The following is a 17256-nucleotide window of genomic DNA, read 5'->3' as shown; positions in this document are numbered from 1 at the left end:
AGCTCATAATAATACTGTTATTATTCCTATAATCGAGATCAAATACATTATGTAAGGTACAACTCTGAAAAGAGGAAGAAGCCGAACTACAAGAAAAATTCCCCCGCTACCATAGTAGCAGCATGTATAAGAGCCGAAATGAGAGTAGGCCCCTCCATGGCATCAGGTAACCATACATGAAGGGGNAATAGCATAGTATTGTCCGATTCATAAGGATAGGAATAAACCGCTTTATGCTCAAAATGAGCAATAGTCATAAAAGGTCGTGTCATCTTTCTTCCATTTTTATCAATTGGATATTTAGTTTTTGCAAAAAAATAAGTACTTTTATTATTATTCATAGTTAATAAACAAGAGTTTTTCTTAACTCCGTTTTTACCCCATAGAGATATTGAATAGAAGGGGGTTTTTTGTTTCCCACCATAATTTTGAAAATGAACGTTTAAATGCCCTTCAAAAGTAAGTAAATAGATTCGAAACATATAAAATGCGGTTAATCCCGCCGTGGCCCAAGCTATTATTGCGAAAATTGGAGAATACAACCAACTATCATTAAGAATTTCATCTTTGGACCAAAAACAAGCAAGAGGTGGAATACCACAAAGAGAAAGTGTACCTAATAAAAATGTGATTTTGGTAATTGGTACATGTTTTCTTAAACCTCCCATAAGACCCATATTCTGGCTTTTAGCTGGAGAATATCCAACAATAGTTTCCATTGAATGAATAATGGATCCGGATCCTAAAAATAATAATGCTTTGGAATAAGCATGAGTAATCAAATGAAATAAAGCGCTTCGATAAGACCCCATACCAAGAGCTAACATCATATAACCCAATTTGAGACATTGTGGAATAGGCTAAACCTCTCTTAATGTCTTTTTGAGCAAGAGCTAAAGTAGCTCCTAATAATACTGTTATTATTCCTATAACCGAGATCAAATACATTATGTAAGGTATAACTCTGAAAAGAGGAAGAAGCCGAACTACAAGAAAAATTCCCGCCGCTACCATAGTAGCAGCATGTATAAGAGCCGAAATGGGAGTAGGCCCCTCCATGGCATCAGGTAACCATACATGAAGGGGGAATTGGGCGGATTTAGCAACTGCACCGGCAAATAAGAGAACAGCACATAAAGTAACAAATAAAAAATCGACTTCATTATTATAAATCAAGTTATTGAATATTTCGAATAAATCCCTAAATTCGAAACTCCCTGTTATCCAATAAAAACCTAAAATTCCTAATAATAAACCAAAATCCCCTACACGATTAGTTACAAACGCTTTTTGACAAGCATTTGCCGCAATAGGTCGTGTAAACCAAAATCCTATTAATAGATAGGAACACAGCCCAACCAATTCCCAAAAAATATAAATTTGTATCAAATTCGAACTAGTAACTAATCCCAACATGGAAGTACTGAAAAAACTCATATAAGCAAAAAATCTCAAATAGCCTTGATCATGAGCCATATAATTATCACTATAAATAAGAACCATAATTCCAACAGTAGTGATTAATATTGACATAATAGAAGTAAGTGGGTCGATCAAGTATCCGAAGTCTAAAGAAAAATCATTATTGATGATCCAAGACCATACATATTGATAAAAAGAACTGCTATTTATTTGCTGAATAGACAGGTAGATTGAAAAAACCATGACTATGCTTAACAATAAAACACTCTGAAAAGCCCACATACGGCGAAAACTTTTTGTTGCCGTTGGAAAAAGAATAAGTCCCGCTCCTATTAACATAGGGGCTGGAAGTGGAATGAAAGGTATGATCCACGCATATTCATATGTCTGTTCCATAAAAAAGTTTAGAATTCTTAATTAATTGTTTCCGATTCACCGGATCTTACCTCTTTTGAAAGGAGTCAATAAAAAGTCAAAATATGGACTAACTTAAACTAATTTAAAACTTAAATCGAATTTTCTATTCTTACTTATTCTNGGGGGGGGGGGGGGGGCTTTATATAGTAGGGGTGCGCTGGACCGCTGCTGAATAATAGGTACCCTGGTAGAGTTAGTGAGTTGTGTAATAGGCAACCGTAAATGCTAATATATATATATATACACACACACACACACTCTCTTATGCTAAATATGCATGCATTGTCACAAACGAGGAAAAGAATGCAGCTTGATACTCTGCAAACGTTTGCTTGAATTTCCTATATTCTCCTCAGCTGAGCGGCAGGAAATAAACATAACCAAAGGAATGCTGTATAAATCCACAAGAAATTACACCAGCCTTGTCCCAGAATATCAAAGTCAGTGAACCAATGGAAGATTGATAATAATGGGGGGCTACAAAGACATGTACACAGACAATCCCCATGGCTAACAACTTCACATCTGAATTTCATGAAGTCCCTAATCTGTCGTCTCAATCTCTATAAATGATGAATTGATAAATTACATCCTCATTCCCATATTTAAATTAACGGGAAAGGAGGAGGATTACCTGCAGGGCATCTTTGCCTGCGAGGGCGTCTAGTTGTTTTTCCCCACCCTGTTAGGCTTTTATCCTCCAAACTGCTTTCCCTATTATTAAGTTGGTGCAGTAGAGGAGGGTTTATTGGGGTCAACACATTGTCCGGGGTGATGGCCTCGATCACTGTTCTCCGACTTCTTCCATTTCTGGTGCCAGTCCTCCTTGTCAGTCCTGCATTCCAAGGATGCCCTGTAGCTCTCATCAACCCTCCAAATGTCTGAATATCTTCAGTCACCTCGTGCCTTGATAAGGAAACCAGACCAGGAAGGATATCTCTCTGGAAATCCCTACGCTGCCGTCCCCTCCTAGCACGCCCTCTTCGGGTTCGATTTGTTAGTGTAGTGGCTCCTGCGTCTTCCAAGTTTTGGACTTCGGAAACAAAAGGCTTTGGCATGTAGTCTTCTTCCTTGGTCTCCATCAGTCGTAATGTCATTGCCTCAAAGTAATCTATTTCCTTGGTTGAACGTGCAATGCTTGCGCCATCCTTGCCTATTGTCCGTCTTTCAGGTCTGTTCTCAAGTTCATCAGTACAAGAAGAGACTACATCGACAAACCAATGTAAGGATGAAAAAGGATCATCGGACAGATCATTGCATGCTTCCTCCATGCGAATGCACTGACTGGATGATGAGATGGCAACAATTGCTTCTGCTGCAATCCTGACAACTTCTTCCCGTCTTTGCTCAGGTTTGTCTTCAGGAAATCGGGAAGATTCCTCGTGTTGCTTGTCACCTTCAGTGACACTAGTTTCCTCAGCTTCCAAAACAATGGGGGCTTCCAGATCTATCTCCAGAACAGCCTTCACATTGACATTATTGCTTTCAATAGAGAAAGGATCTTCATCTTCAGTAATACACGAGTTCAAATCGAAGCAATTTCTGATACTTTTAGCTTTCGTCTCCATCACCTTCTCAACAACAACTGGTTCGACAGCAGCCGGTTTCTCAGGCTCAGTCATAGAAAGGTCACAAGGCATGTTAATGTCAATCACCATGTTCCTCCGTTCATGTCTAAAATTTTCTCCCTCAGGCGAACACTGAAGTGTAACAGAAGTGGAAACAAGCGAAGATGATTCATTATTGGAAGCCAATGAATTTTCACGAATTGGAACCCCAAGAATTTTTCTGACATTTTGGGTCTCTCGATTCTCTTTTGCGGCCCTCATATTGTGATCTTCAAGAGATGAAGCATTTCTCGACGTGTTAGTCTGGCAAAAAGGTGGGCTTGCATAGTCTTGTTTAGCTTTAAGCCATGGAAACCCTGATAAAGGGTCTTGAAGCTCTTTTTTCCGATCAACCAACTCAATATCACACCTTGATGCTCCCTCATTTACTGAACTCTCAGATGGTAGATTCAGATCGAAACCCTTTTCAGATATTGAGTCCATTTTATTGGTGCTATTGAGAAATTTCTGAAATCCATTAGTAGAAGTTCGCGCAGATGGCACATTTTCAACCATAGCACAGTTAGCAACTGACGAGAAGCCAACTGGCGATTCTTTGGAAGCCAAAGAGGAACCATGGTCAAACCTGTTCCACATCGGTTGATCACTAGCCAAACCTGGAATCAACCTAGAATTATCATTGATTTGCCATTTGTCTCCAAAAATGTCATGGCTCTGAGATGCCTGTGGACTCTGAGTAATGTTACCACTGGGTTTTCCCCAAGAACAGACAGTGTGTGACCATGAATTGGCTAATTCCGAGGAATTAGCAAATGGATGTTCACGGTTTATATGAAATGTCTCTAAACTATGCACTGCTCTCTGTTTCCAAAGGTCATCTCTCGTAGGGTGACGTGGATGGATTCCAGGAGACCGATAAGCCTTGTTAAACATTACCTGTGCTGAATCGGAAGGTGTAGGTAGCTTGTCTTGTTCAAGACTCTGAGGTAATGGTGTCAAGCCTTTGACGTTACCTACAAAGAAAGTAAACACCTCACATAATATTACAAAAAATCCACGAAAGGAGGAAGCTCTAACATAATCCTAAACTCTATCAAACTCAACCAGAAGGAAAAAACTTAAAAAGGTATTATTACCAGTTACATAAGCAGAAGATAACCACTCCCTCTCTTTGCCTTTACTGTCAACATCTAGGCTATTTAAGGACCCATTAGTGGAATCTCTTGGAAAAGCCACAAATGCCGGATTTGATTTAGCAGAAACATTTAGGCCTCTACTCTCTCTATGATTGTTACCATAACTGAGAAAATCAACTGGTGATGGAGTTGCTTCTTCAAGCTGAGCTGGTTCATTGAGATCAGCCAACTCGATTGAGCTTCTTAAACATGTATTGGAAGTTAAGGTACTTTTTCCGCAATTACTCTTTGCAGCAGCACCATCACCAAGAAACAATCTTGTACTACTCTCTTGGACGACTCTGTAGTTTCCATTAACTCGATAACTTGGATCGAAAGATCCTCCATTAGCCCGCAACTGCTCGCTGTTATCTGCATCAGTGTACTCATCAGCTGGAAGTTCAAGATTAAACAACTTTTTCCGGACCTTTGACGGTCTCTCCGAAACTTCACATATATTTGAAGAACAACCATTTTGCATTTGGCATTGATCAAACTGTCCACCATTCCCTTTTGGAAAACTCAAGGGAGAATTGACAACTTTTGTAACCGATTTAGATGGTCTAGCACAACCATAATTTGGCGAGGGGAAGCTGCTGATATGCCATTTCCGAGTATCTTCAGATGGTAGTTGAGATCCTAGGAGGCTTGACGAAGAGGAGGGATCCATTGATGTTCGAAGTTTGTGCAGTTCTTCCCTTTTAATTTCATGCATCATGTCCCTCTGGATTCTGTAAAGGCGATGCAGTTCCACCACCTACAAGCAATGTTTTGCATAAGTAAACTTTGGCAGTACCAGTGGACATGATGCCAAAAAAAGAGAGGGGGTTTGTGGGGGGGGCAAGGACTACTTTTGTGCAGAAACATGCCGTAGGTAACAACTTAAGGAGAATGAGAATACAACCGGTCTCACTGTTAGCTCCAGATGTAGAATTAAACTCCTTTTAGAAAAAAGAATTCAAAGAATCACCAGATGTAGAACCAAACTTAAAACGAAAGATTCCTTTTTTGATTAAAAATAACTAAAGTCTTCCTGATTATTAGAAAACTAAAGATCGACAACTAGAATCAAATTACCTGATTCTTGAATATGGACTCGTGTTCAAGTATTTTCTGCTTTAGTACATCCTTATTATATCCTGGATATGCGTCCGTTTCTGTCTTCGACACGAAACCATTATAATATTGTCCATTTGTGAAGGTCTTATCTCCGTAAAATAGAGGCCAACTACTACTGTTAGAATCCTCACTAAGGTCCCTCATGGAATAATGACTTGGCAAGTAGCCTTTATTATGCACTTGTGTTCCCATTCCTGCCAACAGCAGAAAGCATAAGGACTTCAATGAAACCAAGCTGTTCACTGATTATGATGTTTAATACTTAAAACTTTGAAATTATCTATTTTGTTTATCTTCAGGTTTCTTCGGTAGATATCAGTCCGAATTAGCTAAGAAACCCATTAAAGGAATGTAAAAAGTTTGAAAAGACAACCTAGAGGAAATAGGATGCGAGACATTAAAATCTCATCTACAGATGCACGCACAACGAACCCAAAACATTACAACAAACACCAACGGCATAAAGCTTTATTAAGGCATTCCATAAAAAATGTATGTTAATATTGAGAGCAAAAAAATATAATATTCAGATTGCTTCATGTTACTATATCTTTTCCACAAGGATCTAAGGAGCAGAGTAGCATCCGTATCAGCATGCAGCATAACTGCAATATATACAGAATTGATGGGGACAGAAAGAAGAGGGTATATGTTAACTTGCTGAATATACAATATATGTGAGGATTACTTCACATTCAAATTATGCTATTAATGACAGAAATGGTATACAACTCTCACATGGCTTTTAAGTTCCAACTTTGTGCCTAAAAGCTAAGGGTATATGTAACCTACGACTATCCTCGGCTGCCATGCTTAAAATTTAACCGTAGTAAATTTATCTCTAACAACTTCAATAGTGAAAAAGAGAAGTGGAAAACTAAATAAGTACATTGATAGCACAGCACATTGCTATGTTACAAACACTGAAATCAAAACTCTTGAAAACAAACAACTACACCTCAGTCCCAAACAACCTAAGTCCAATTACTGGATATTCATAACCTAACGGAAACACACAATCTTTCATTAGATAATGGATTGGATGGTTTAAGAAGTCGACCATTATCGTTTTACTTTTAGTTTGACTAGAAAATCCTTATGATAGGTAATGCAGTATGAATCAAACTGTGGGATCAGACAATCCAAAAATGATGTCAACATTAAATTTGTCAAGTTAAAGCCTACAGCCAAAAGGAAAAATTAGGAAGGTACTTTTACATTTAATGCCTAATCAATTAAGCAAAAATACAATAATTTACCAAAATAAGTCCAGAGGCATTTGGCTAAAGCTTAGTGATTACTGATTAGCACCAACAAATGAATTGAAAGCTCGCATGCTACAATTCCAAGAAAGACTACTTTAGAAGTTTTTTTTTTTTTAAAAAAAACAGAAACTAAAAGAGCCCATTATAAGAAAGTTCACTTATACTCAAATCTATAGTCTACTTTATATAATATAGTAAAGTGTGTAAACTCAATTTCAACAATGAGAAAACCCATAATTTTAGAAACAAATTGTTTACTACATGAATAAAACAAAAATAGAAATCCTATGTTTCTTGGACTTAAAGTCAAATATGAATAAATCAAAAGTAGTGAGAAGATTAATATACCTTTAGACCCACATCATGGAACCACCTCTTTATCAACACCCTTTCAAGAATAATGGAGAATTGATACTGGAGAATAATAATAATAGTATTATTATTATGAAGTGAATAAAAGGAAAGAGCAAAGTGGGAACACCATTGAAGAAGCTGGGGCAGATCCTAATGAAACTGAACAAAAGATTGGAGATTTTGATCTTCTGCTGTTGGGGCCACTGTTTTTATTTTTTAGAAAGAGAAAGAGCTGCGTAAACTAATTTTTTGGGTAGAGAGAGAGAGATCCTAGGCTAGATAAGAAATCTTCTTTCTGAGTTCTCACAACAATAACAAACGACCCTTCTAAACAACACTGACATGAAATTTGTCAACATCCGGTCCGGTCCGGTCCGGTCCCCTTTTTATTCTCTGCTTTTTCTTCATTTCTCTTTCTCTCTCTGATACATTTAATTTCTTTGTGATTTTAATTATTTATTTATGTAGTATTGGTTTTTGGGGATGAAAAGAAAATGGGCATTTTCTAGATTCTCTCCTGCCTCCCTTTGCTTTTGGTACAGAAAAATGTCTCTCTGTCCAATACTCCAATTGTATAACTGTTACTCCATTTATCCTGCCTTTCTAACTAAATTGAATTTCTCTTTCTATTCTTTTTTTATTTATTAGAATATGATATAAATAACTTAATAATATCAGTAATAATAAAGTATTTAAAGTATAGTTAAAAGGTTAATTTAGCAGAAATAAAGTAAATCAATATTAAAAATTTGAAGAGTTTAATAAATTTGAATTTCTGAAGGTTGTATAGATATAAAATGGTGCACTAAATGTAGGGTTGGTTTGGTATGAGGGATAAGGAATAATTAATTTCGGGACTAAATTTATGAAGAGTTTATCCCATGTTTAGTTGGTAGAAAATTTCGGTATAATTAATCGAGATTGTAGTATTTTTTTTATCCTCATGGAAAGATAGAATAACTAATTCCGAAATAATTAATTCTGCGATAACTTCTTTCCAACCAAACGACCCCTAAGAGTGTTATGTAAATTTGGATACAGTGAACATATCATTTCATCTTGCCTACTATAAGTTAATGCTAGATTGCTAGTGCAGTTTGATTTTGATTTTTCTTTTTTTTTTTTTTTTTTTTTTTTTTTTTTTTTTTTGCGGAAGTTCAGTAACTTAACATGGGAATCGGAATAATAATAATAATAATAATAATAATAATAATAATAATAATAATAATAATAAAAACTGTATGAATAAGCTTGTCACAAAAACAATTGAGATTTCTTATCACTATGGGTTATAATGGGACGGACAGAATCTCTTCAACCTCAATTAGAGCTTTTAGGTTTGAACCCGGGAATGAAAAAATTAGAGTGCTTTCTCTTTGTTCAACGCGAATTTGGATTTTTTTGGTCTGTTACTCGTTACAATAAATACTCCCAATAAGTGATCAATTTGCTTTTAGCACGCCCATTAAGAAAATACTAAATTCTATACAAAAATACTTACTATGACTAAACTACCCCTAATTAAACATTTAATGTGAGGAGTAAGAAAACTTTGTAGGGATATGTATGTTGCGGCCAAACGCACTCACGCGAGTGCATGTGATCGTCAAGTAATAAAGTAGTGAGTAGAGTATCGTTCCCACGAGGACTTGTGATAAACTATTAACTAAATCAGACTATCCTAATTATCTATACAAGAATTAAACCTAGAAGTATTTGATTATATACTAATTAAATAAAGAAATATAAATAATAAACTTTAAACAGAGGAAGAGCAGATTTTTATGATATCAATGTAATGAAAACGATCTAGGATTATGGGCTATCTAACATTCCTATTGTATTCTTCAATTGAATTGTCTAATTAATTTATCTAGTTTATTGGTTGACAGGGTTAATACTGCTCATAAGAATCTGTCGAGTTCTTACTCGCCTATTCAAGCTAACCTAACGCCTATATGTTTATGGAGTTAGAATCAACAAGAACGCATTTATAATTCCTGTAAATCAACCAAGCAAAGCAATTAGGTATATGTCTATCCTAACCGCGAATCCGTTCCCCGATACCCAGGTTCAAGAACTTGCTCTACTCAATCCTATATGCAATCTAGAATTTCCACTTTCGAGTTCAACTCTATATTCGTAGATAGTATTCAATTGGTGATCAAGCAATCAAATAATTAAGTGCAGGATTGAATAAATAAACCAATATGATAAACTAAGAAATCAAAATCAATATCCGAATAACAATAGTCATGAAAGAACCACAACCCTTTGAACGTGAAGTTTAGCTCCACATAGATATGGTAGCAAAACAACATATCATACATAGAAACATAAAAAGACTAAGTTGGTGGAAGAAAAGATGAAACCCGGCCTCCACGGCGGCTCTGTGCTTGTGTTTTCCTCTCAAAATGTCGTTTTTCCATGTATATATACCAAGTAGGGTTGGGCCCAAACAATTATACCTTCTCCAATGTGAAAAAGGACATTTTCCCGGGTTTGACTAGCGCGATCGCGCTAGTGGTCGCGCTAGTGGCCCAGTGTTCTGCCTGACGAGCGCGGCCTAAGCGCGATCGCGCTATTGACGCGCATGTTTCACCCTGTTCCGTTTCGAATTTGAAAAATCGTAAAACATAAAAGTTGTAGCCCCTTGAGTTAGCTTTCCAACCATATATTGTAGAGCCCAAATGGAGTTATGAGCAAAAAGTTATATCTATTTTACTAGATAGTGCGCAATATGCCTACTGGAGTCTTCGTTCGCTCTAACTATCATCCGTTGCCCCCCAAACACGATCCCGGCTTAATTCCTTGAACTTTTACTCAGACTTCAAAGCTCCAAATCACTTGAATTCATTCCATAACATCTACATAGCTCGGAATCACTCGTACAAGGCATAAAATACACTATTAGTGCAAAACACTAGCGATTAAAGCTCAAACTCAATTAAAGTGCAGTAAATTAGAGTGTAATAATCGACTAAAATACGTAATTATAGCCTATCATCAACACCCCACACTTAAACTTTGCTCGTCCTCGAGCAATCAAACTACACATTATAAAGACAGGACATTTTTAAACAATTCTCCTAACTTATCACACCAAGTATATTTAAAATAGTCTAAGCACAAGAGTGTAACATCTTCACCTCAAGATTTGACTCACAAGTACCACGCATTATTCGCAACTCACCCACTTACTCTAACTTAGAGGTCAATGACATTACCTTTCCTTCATGAATCAAGTGCCCTCACACAACCAACGAGGTAGTCCCACACAATAAAATTTAAGAACACTTAGGAACTCAAGATAGAAAGAATTCACTCACTCTCAGAAATAACATTCATATGCCACAAAAGATGCACCATAGGCTTGCCCGTAGTGTACTACTCTACTAATCGAGCTCATTCAGTCTAGGATCAAGTAGGACTTTATTTGGTTGTAATGTAGGCTGAGGGACGGGTAGGATACATTTAGATATAAGAGTGAGTACACCTCCCTAAGCACTTTAATACATATACTTTAACATTCAAAACTCCATACTTATGTCAAACCATAACTCCACCTTCACATCAATATATATTAACTCCCCACTTCTTTAAGCACAATTATATCAAGAGTCACCACTATCACAGAATATTTTTCACAGCAATACAACTATCTTTTCTTTTTTTTTCTTGTTCAATTCAAGTGGCTCTTACTTTTTTTCAAAACACTGCACCTTTCTCCTTATTTTATTAGTTCCACTCAAAAGCCAAACCAACCACCCCACACTTTAACTTTTACAAAGTTCATAACACTTCAAGTGCTCATGAGAGGTGAAAAAGTTCAAATAAATGGTTAATTCAAACAAATGAGTAAGGCTTGTAATGTGGTTGCCAAAGAAACAGGATTACAGGCTCAAAGGGGTTAACTATGATACATAACAATTAGGCGGGTAAAATATTTATATGGCTCAACAAAGAAACGCCTATATCACTTCCAAGACTGAACAAAACTACTATTTCGCTTTGCAAACACACGGGGCAAGTTCTAGACATCAAATGCAATGCACAGAATAACCCAAAACCTTACACACACATGGCACATAACTCACTCAGGATTGGACTCATCAAGACACTCTAGCCAAAGAAGTTAAGCAAAGTTAAGATCATACAATTTAAGGTACTTATACAAGAGTCAAAAACTGAGCCTAAGCGTTACAACCAAAGTACTCACTATTCTCAAGGCATGACAAAGTTAAGATATTGCTTCAATTCAAAACATAGCACCATGGTTTCTCTCTTAAAAAAAAACTACCTACACCCAGTTCAAACAAAACCCTTGGAAAAGAACCGCGGCACAAAGAAAAACCAAGGGGAAATTGCTACACTATCTACAAAGAAAATCTTTTTGTCCTTTCTCTTTAGACTTACATCCCTCAGGAAAACTGTCTAGGAGATCCATCGTCGGAAAAAGTCTAATTTTTTTTTCGTTTTTCTAAAAAACAAAAAAAAATATTCAATTAAACTAACACAACTAAAATAGCATAGAAAGTCACTCAGACAATCTCCTCACCCCACACTTAAAATTGTGCAATGTCCTCAATGCACACTATAAATAATAAGAGGGTAAAAGAGACTCCCTGGTAGGCCAAAGGCCGAAGAATTAGCAGCTCACGGGATACTCAGACTTCTCCCACGTATGATCCCTTGTGCGGGTACCTCACACTCAGTTTCAAACACATGCTCGCTTTTGCACTCGCCTTTTGGCTTTGACTCCATGCTCTTACTCCTACAAAATACAAAAATAATACTACAAGAAAATAATACAATAAAAAAATGTAACACAATAAAATATAAAAAAATAAACAAAAAAAATATATAAAAAAATGGAATTGGGTTGCCTCCCAACAAGCGCTTGATTTAACGTCGCGACACGACGCCATCACTTTCACCACTTTTCCTTCCACTTTGAGGATATAAATTGTGCCCCCAATTTTGCATCAATTTTTTTGTCACGTTCATGAGGCGGTGGTGTGAAAATAAAGGAACCAAGCAATAGATATCGCATCTTGCACTTCTTGGCCCTTAAGTGAGGAATGTCGTTTTGTCTCCTTGGCATCGCAAATTTCAGAATATAAACATTTTGTTCCTCATCCATTGACTCCTCTATATGCTCGAATGGATCAATTCCCATGTCACCAACCAAACACAATGTTGAAAAATATTTAGAATGAGGTCCAATACCCTCTAACTCCAAAATTGTATTATTTTTGACATTCTCAATTTCGCACTCTTCGTCAACCTTGGCATCCTTAATAATATTTTGGTCTAATAATTGGTATTCTCGTTTTAGCTCCTCAATTTGGTCTAGAAGATCTTTTTCAACTTCACACAACTTATCACTAAATTGTTGGGCGTTACATGCATCAACCTTTGCACTCATATTTGCATCCAAGTCGTGAATAGCAGTGCCAAATTTTTCGATCTCTTGTCCCAGTTTAGCTCTTCCTTCTATTAGGTCTTGTATCCCATCTGTAATTTTCTCACGTTGAGCCTCATATATTTCCAATCTTTCAGCTTGTTCCACCAGCCAAGTTTGACTCAAAATCTCCTCTTTTTCAAAATTTTCCTCTTGTTGGTGCTCGCTCTCTTCATTTAATTCTTCCATACTGGCCTTCATTCTTGTGATTGTTGCCCTCATTCTTTTCATATCTTTTCTAAGTTCATTGTCACGACCCAAAATCTATTAGGGTCGTGATGGCGCCGGACACCGCTGTCAGGCAAGCCAACCAACTACTTAATTAAACTCCAATTTTAACAATTTTGGAAACCAAGATTCTTCTTTAAATTTCATAAGTAAAAAGATAACTGCTTCAATTCAAGATAAATACTAGCAATCAATACAAAAATATTTAAAAACCATCCCAGAACTCGGTGTCACAAGTGCATGAGCATCTACTGATAAGGAAATAAAATACAATACAACATCCATCCGGAATACAGTGGACGAAAGGAAAATATAATTTACTGGAAGACACTTTACTAGCTGCGGGCCGCCTCGAATAATGCAACTCAACTAGTCCCCGAATCATCCGTGTTGCTATGCCCAGTGGGCTGCTAGAGGTAAATATACCTGTCCAACAAAAATGCACAGAAGTGTAGTATGAGTACGTAAACCACGTGTACTCAATGAGTATCCCGTCAAATCTCGAAGAAGTAGAGACGAGATGGTCAACTTCGACACTTACTAGAGGTCATTTGACAATATACTAAAAATGTGAGGAAATCATGGATTTATATAGCAGTCCTAATTCACGAAGCCAGAAAACAGGTAAACACCTTCAACAAATAATCAAGGATTTTCAAGGATTAATCTTTATTATCTTATCAATTTATATCAAGCCATGAAAGGCAATACCAATATTTAAAATTCTCAGGCAACGATATATATATCATGCGCAAATCACGCCGAGGTCGACGGCCCGCTCCAACGGAAAGGTAAACTGTGCACTGCTGAGGGTCGAACGGCGCGAACCATAGATGCATCCATTTAATCTGCCGAGGCGTTCGGCCCGTTCCATAAATAAACACATACCCTGCTCGCGAATCATGCATGCGACGCAGGTACACATAGAGATACATGCTCAATCAGTCAATTAAGAACTTATCGGAATATTTACCCGAATAAAACAATTTCTCTTTTTAACAATTCAGGAAAAATGATGTTTAATCTCCTTTTAAATTCATTTACCAATCCAAGGTGATTCAAGCAATTTAAGCTATCAATGGGTTCATAAATAATCCAAATATAACATGCTTTTGGGCCCTAACTACCCGGACAATAGCATAATAGTAGCTACGCACGGACTCTCGTCACCTCGTACGTACGTAGCCCCCGCAAATAGGAGCACATAATCAATTATTCCACCTATGGGGACAATTCCCTCTTACAAGGTTAGAAAGGAGACTCACCTTGCTCCGAAGACTCATAATCCGCATTCTACATTCTTCCGAAGGCTTGAACTGACGCACATTGCACCAAAACTAGCCAATTAACGACAACTAATGAGAACATACTCAAATACTCGTTAACAATTCAAATTATACAAATTCCCAACTCCGCTTAGTGAAATGACCAAAATGCCCTCGGGCCCACGTGCCCGGAATCCGAAATTTTTCGAATATAAAGCTTACCCATGACTTTANCGTAACATACTCCCCTTGCACTCACCCTGAGCGACCTCGAATCACGAGACCATGCTGTCTCAAATCCCACGAACCATTTCATATCTCTCAATTGCTACATCTCAAGTTAGAATATCACAGATCATTCTGAGTCTCCATTTGTAAGCTGCTGCAAAAGCTTGATTCTCAACTGCACCTATAGGCTCGAAATCATTAAGCACCATACTCTACCTCTTTTTGAACCCATTAGGACCGTTACTGAGAGCCACCCGCTCTGACTCGGTCCCGAATATAATCAACTCCATAAATCTCATAACTCATGAATACCCTCTCGACGAGGCGCCCGACTGAATCACTTCCTTTGAGACCTGCATTTATACAAGGCATAAATCCTGATTCCTTCCCCAAGACTAAACATGAGCCAATAAGGCCAACCATAACATGCATTTCAACAATTCACTAGCTCGAATTACTACTTATGGCCTTTCTCGTAGCTGAGGTAACCCCTCAATATGATAATAACCAGAAACTTAGCAAGTAGTTAACCATGCAACTCAATCATAGGCGGTGGGACTCTCCCACTTAGCTTGAAGCCATTATTTCACAAATCCGGAACTCACTCGTCCTTTTTATCTCTTATTGACATAACCTTGCCCAACCAACCGCCAAAATTCTCGAGATCTCTCTGCAAAACCCCCTTCTTATACTCTAAATCATCCACCACATTCGCACGATCAATTCTTTCGCTACCTACCCGATAAGATTCTTCGTAGAAGCCTCGCCAACCACGCGACTGCTAATCTGCTCACTTGGCTAACCCACCTATAGAAGGCTCTCCCCGGCATCTTCCAACACTGCTGCACAGGGTACAATTACTACGACATCAATGACCCTTCTTGAGTCTGAGCTCACACTCCAGTTGCACAGGTATATTTACCCCTTGTGGACATCGTTGAAATGTGCGACAACATCCTCCCAATTTCAAAGCCATGATGCATCCTTCTTCCTTTAAGCGGCTCCTTTCCGTTATATTAAACCTCCGGCCGCGCAAGAACCCCTACTTCAAATTGGATCCATAGACCCCAATTACCAATCACTAATATTATCAAGTCACTACAAACTCTCCTTAAGGTAAGTGGTCATCCCACTGCAAAACCCATATGCAACTCCGCCACTCTCCCACTTTGGCGGATCTCATTCCCTTAATCGACTACTCAGCCTTTGCTTCATATACCTGGCCCTTTAGCAATTTAAAACTCCGCCTGACATTTCTCACGGGCCTTTCTCATCTTTTGCTGCTCAGTTGCTGCCTTAATAAAAATTTATCTTCATCGAACTTGAACCCTCAATTTGCTACTAACTCCAAACCTTTCCGAAGGTCATCTTTCTCGAACTGTCAACACTAGAAATACTTATTCAACTCTGAACCACCGCATCCTGCGATATCTGATAGTTGCACCTCCGATACTATTTCACAATACCTTGCCTCAAAGGCGAATTATAGAAAATCATAACACCGACAAGCTTAATACGCCCAATTAGGACAACAACTCCCCGATATAGAAGAAAAATCCACCACGTTTGCAATTGCCAAGTCTCATTACTTCCACCAGTCCACATATGACCCTCCTTAGTTCGATTGCCTTTCTCCCTGCCGGGAATAAAATATTGAATCTCTTGATTATGCACTGAGTAAACCTCCCTTGAAATCATTCACTGCCCTGACACGTGGGCAACACCCTACCATCATATTACTACTGCAGAATAGTCATTCATAGGCATCATGGCAACTTGTGCCTAGCCCCAAAGCCCTCAGAAGTACCGTTACTGAGCTGAAGCAATAAAATATTCTTCCATAAAGCGACGATAATAATCTGATCCGCTAAACCGGGAGAAACATCCTGCATCGCATCTGTAGTACCATTACGGTTCTTCAATTTTTGATTTACATCAAGCGCTTCGCGTCGCATAAGATTGAGAGGAAAGAAACAAAGGCATAAGCCTCACATGAAATCAAATCGCACGACAAGGAATCAATAAGGGAAGTACTCCTAACAGTCCTGTAGCCTCCCGAGGATAAGTACAGACGTCTCCGTACCGATCCGCAAGACTCTACTAGACTTTCTCATGACTCGTGAGACCCTAGGAACCTAGTGCTCTGATACCATGTTGTCACGACCAAAAATCCATTAAGGGTCGTGATGGCGCCGGACACCGCTCTCAAGCAAGCCAACCAACTACTTAATTAAACTCCAATTTTAACAATTTTGGAAACCAAGATTCTCCTTTCAATTTCATAAGTAAAAAGATAACTGCTTCAATTCAAGTTAAATACTAGCAATCAATACAAAAATATTTAAAAACCATCCGAGAACCCGGTGTCACAAGTGCATGAGCATCTACTGATAAGGAAATAAAATACAATACAACATTCGTCCGGAATACAGTGGACGAAAGGAAAATACAATTTACTGGAAGGGACTTTACTAGCTGCGGGCCGCCTCGAATAATGCAACTCACCTAGTCCCCGAATCATCCGTGCTGCTATGCCCAGTGGGCTGCTAGAGATAAATATACCTGTGCAACAAAAATGCACAGAAGTGTAGTATGAGTACGTAAACCACGTGTACTCAATGAGTATCCCGTCAAATCTCGAAGAAGTAGAGACGAGATGGTCAACTTCGACACTTACTAGAGGTCATTTGACAATATACTAAAAATGTGAGGAAATCATGGATTTATATAGCAGTCCTAATTCACGAAGCC

The 17256-nt window shown here is 38.0% G+C and overlaps 1 protein-coding gene across 2 annotated transcripts; it reads right to left on the bottom strand.

The window, feature by feature from the left end:
• On the bottom strand, positions 2154–7696 carry LOC109235201. 2 transcript variants are annotated; one of them, XM_019401207.1, is made up of 4 exons: positions 7315–7696; positions 5660–5895; positions 4544–5339; positions 2154–4420 (listed from the first exon to the last, which is right to left on the bottom strand). In XM_019401207.1, exons 2-4 carry the CDS (start codon positions 5891–5893, stop codon positions 2445–2447), a joined length of 3006 nt encoding a protein of 1001 aa, XP_019256752.1. In that variant the 5' UTR covers positions 5894–5895; positions 7315–7696; the 3' UTR covers positions 2154–2444. The 2 variants fall into 2 exon arrangements, with proteins under 2 accessions (XP_019256752.1, XP_019256753.1); XM_019401208.1 differs by lacking the exon at positions 5660–5895 and having other exon boundaries at positions 7315–7694.

The sequence above is a fragment of the Nicotiana attenuata genome, chromosome 12, assembly GCF_001879085.1.
Source record: "Nicotiana attenuata strain UT chromosome 12, NIATTr2, whole genome shotgun sequence".
Lineage (NCBI taxonomy): Eukaryota > Viridiplantae > Streptophyta > Magnoliopsida > Solanales > Solanaceae > Nicotiana > Nicotiana attenuata.
Note: the sequence above shows the minus strand (reverse complement) of the source record. Positions and strands in the feature narration are given on the sequence as shown.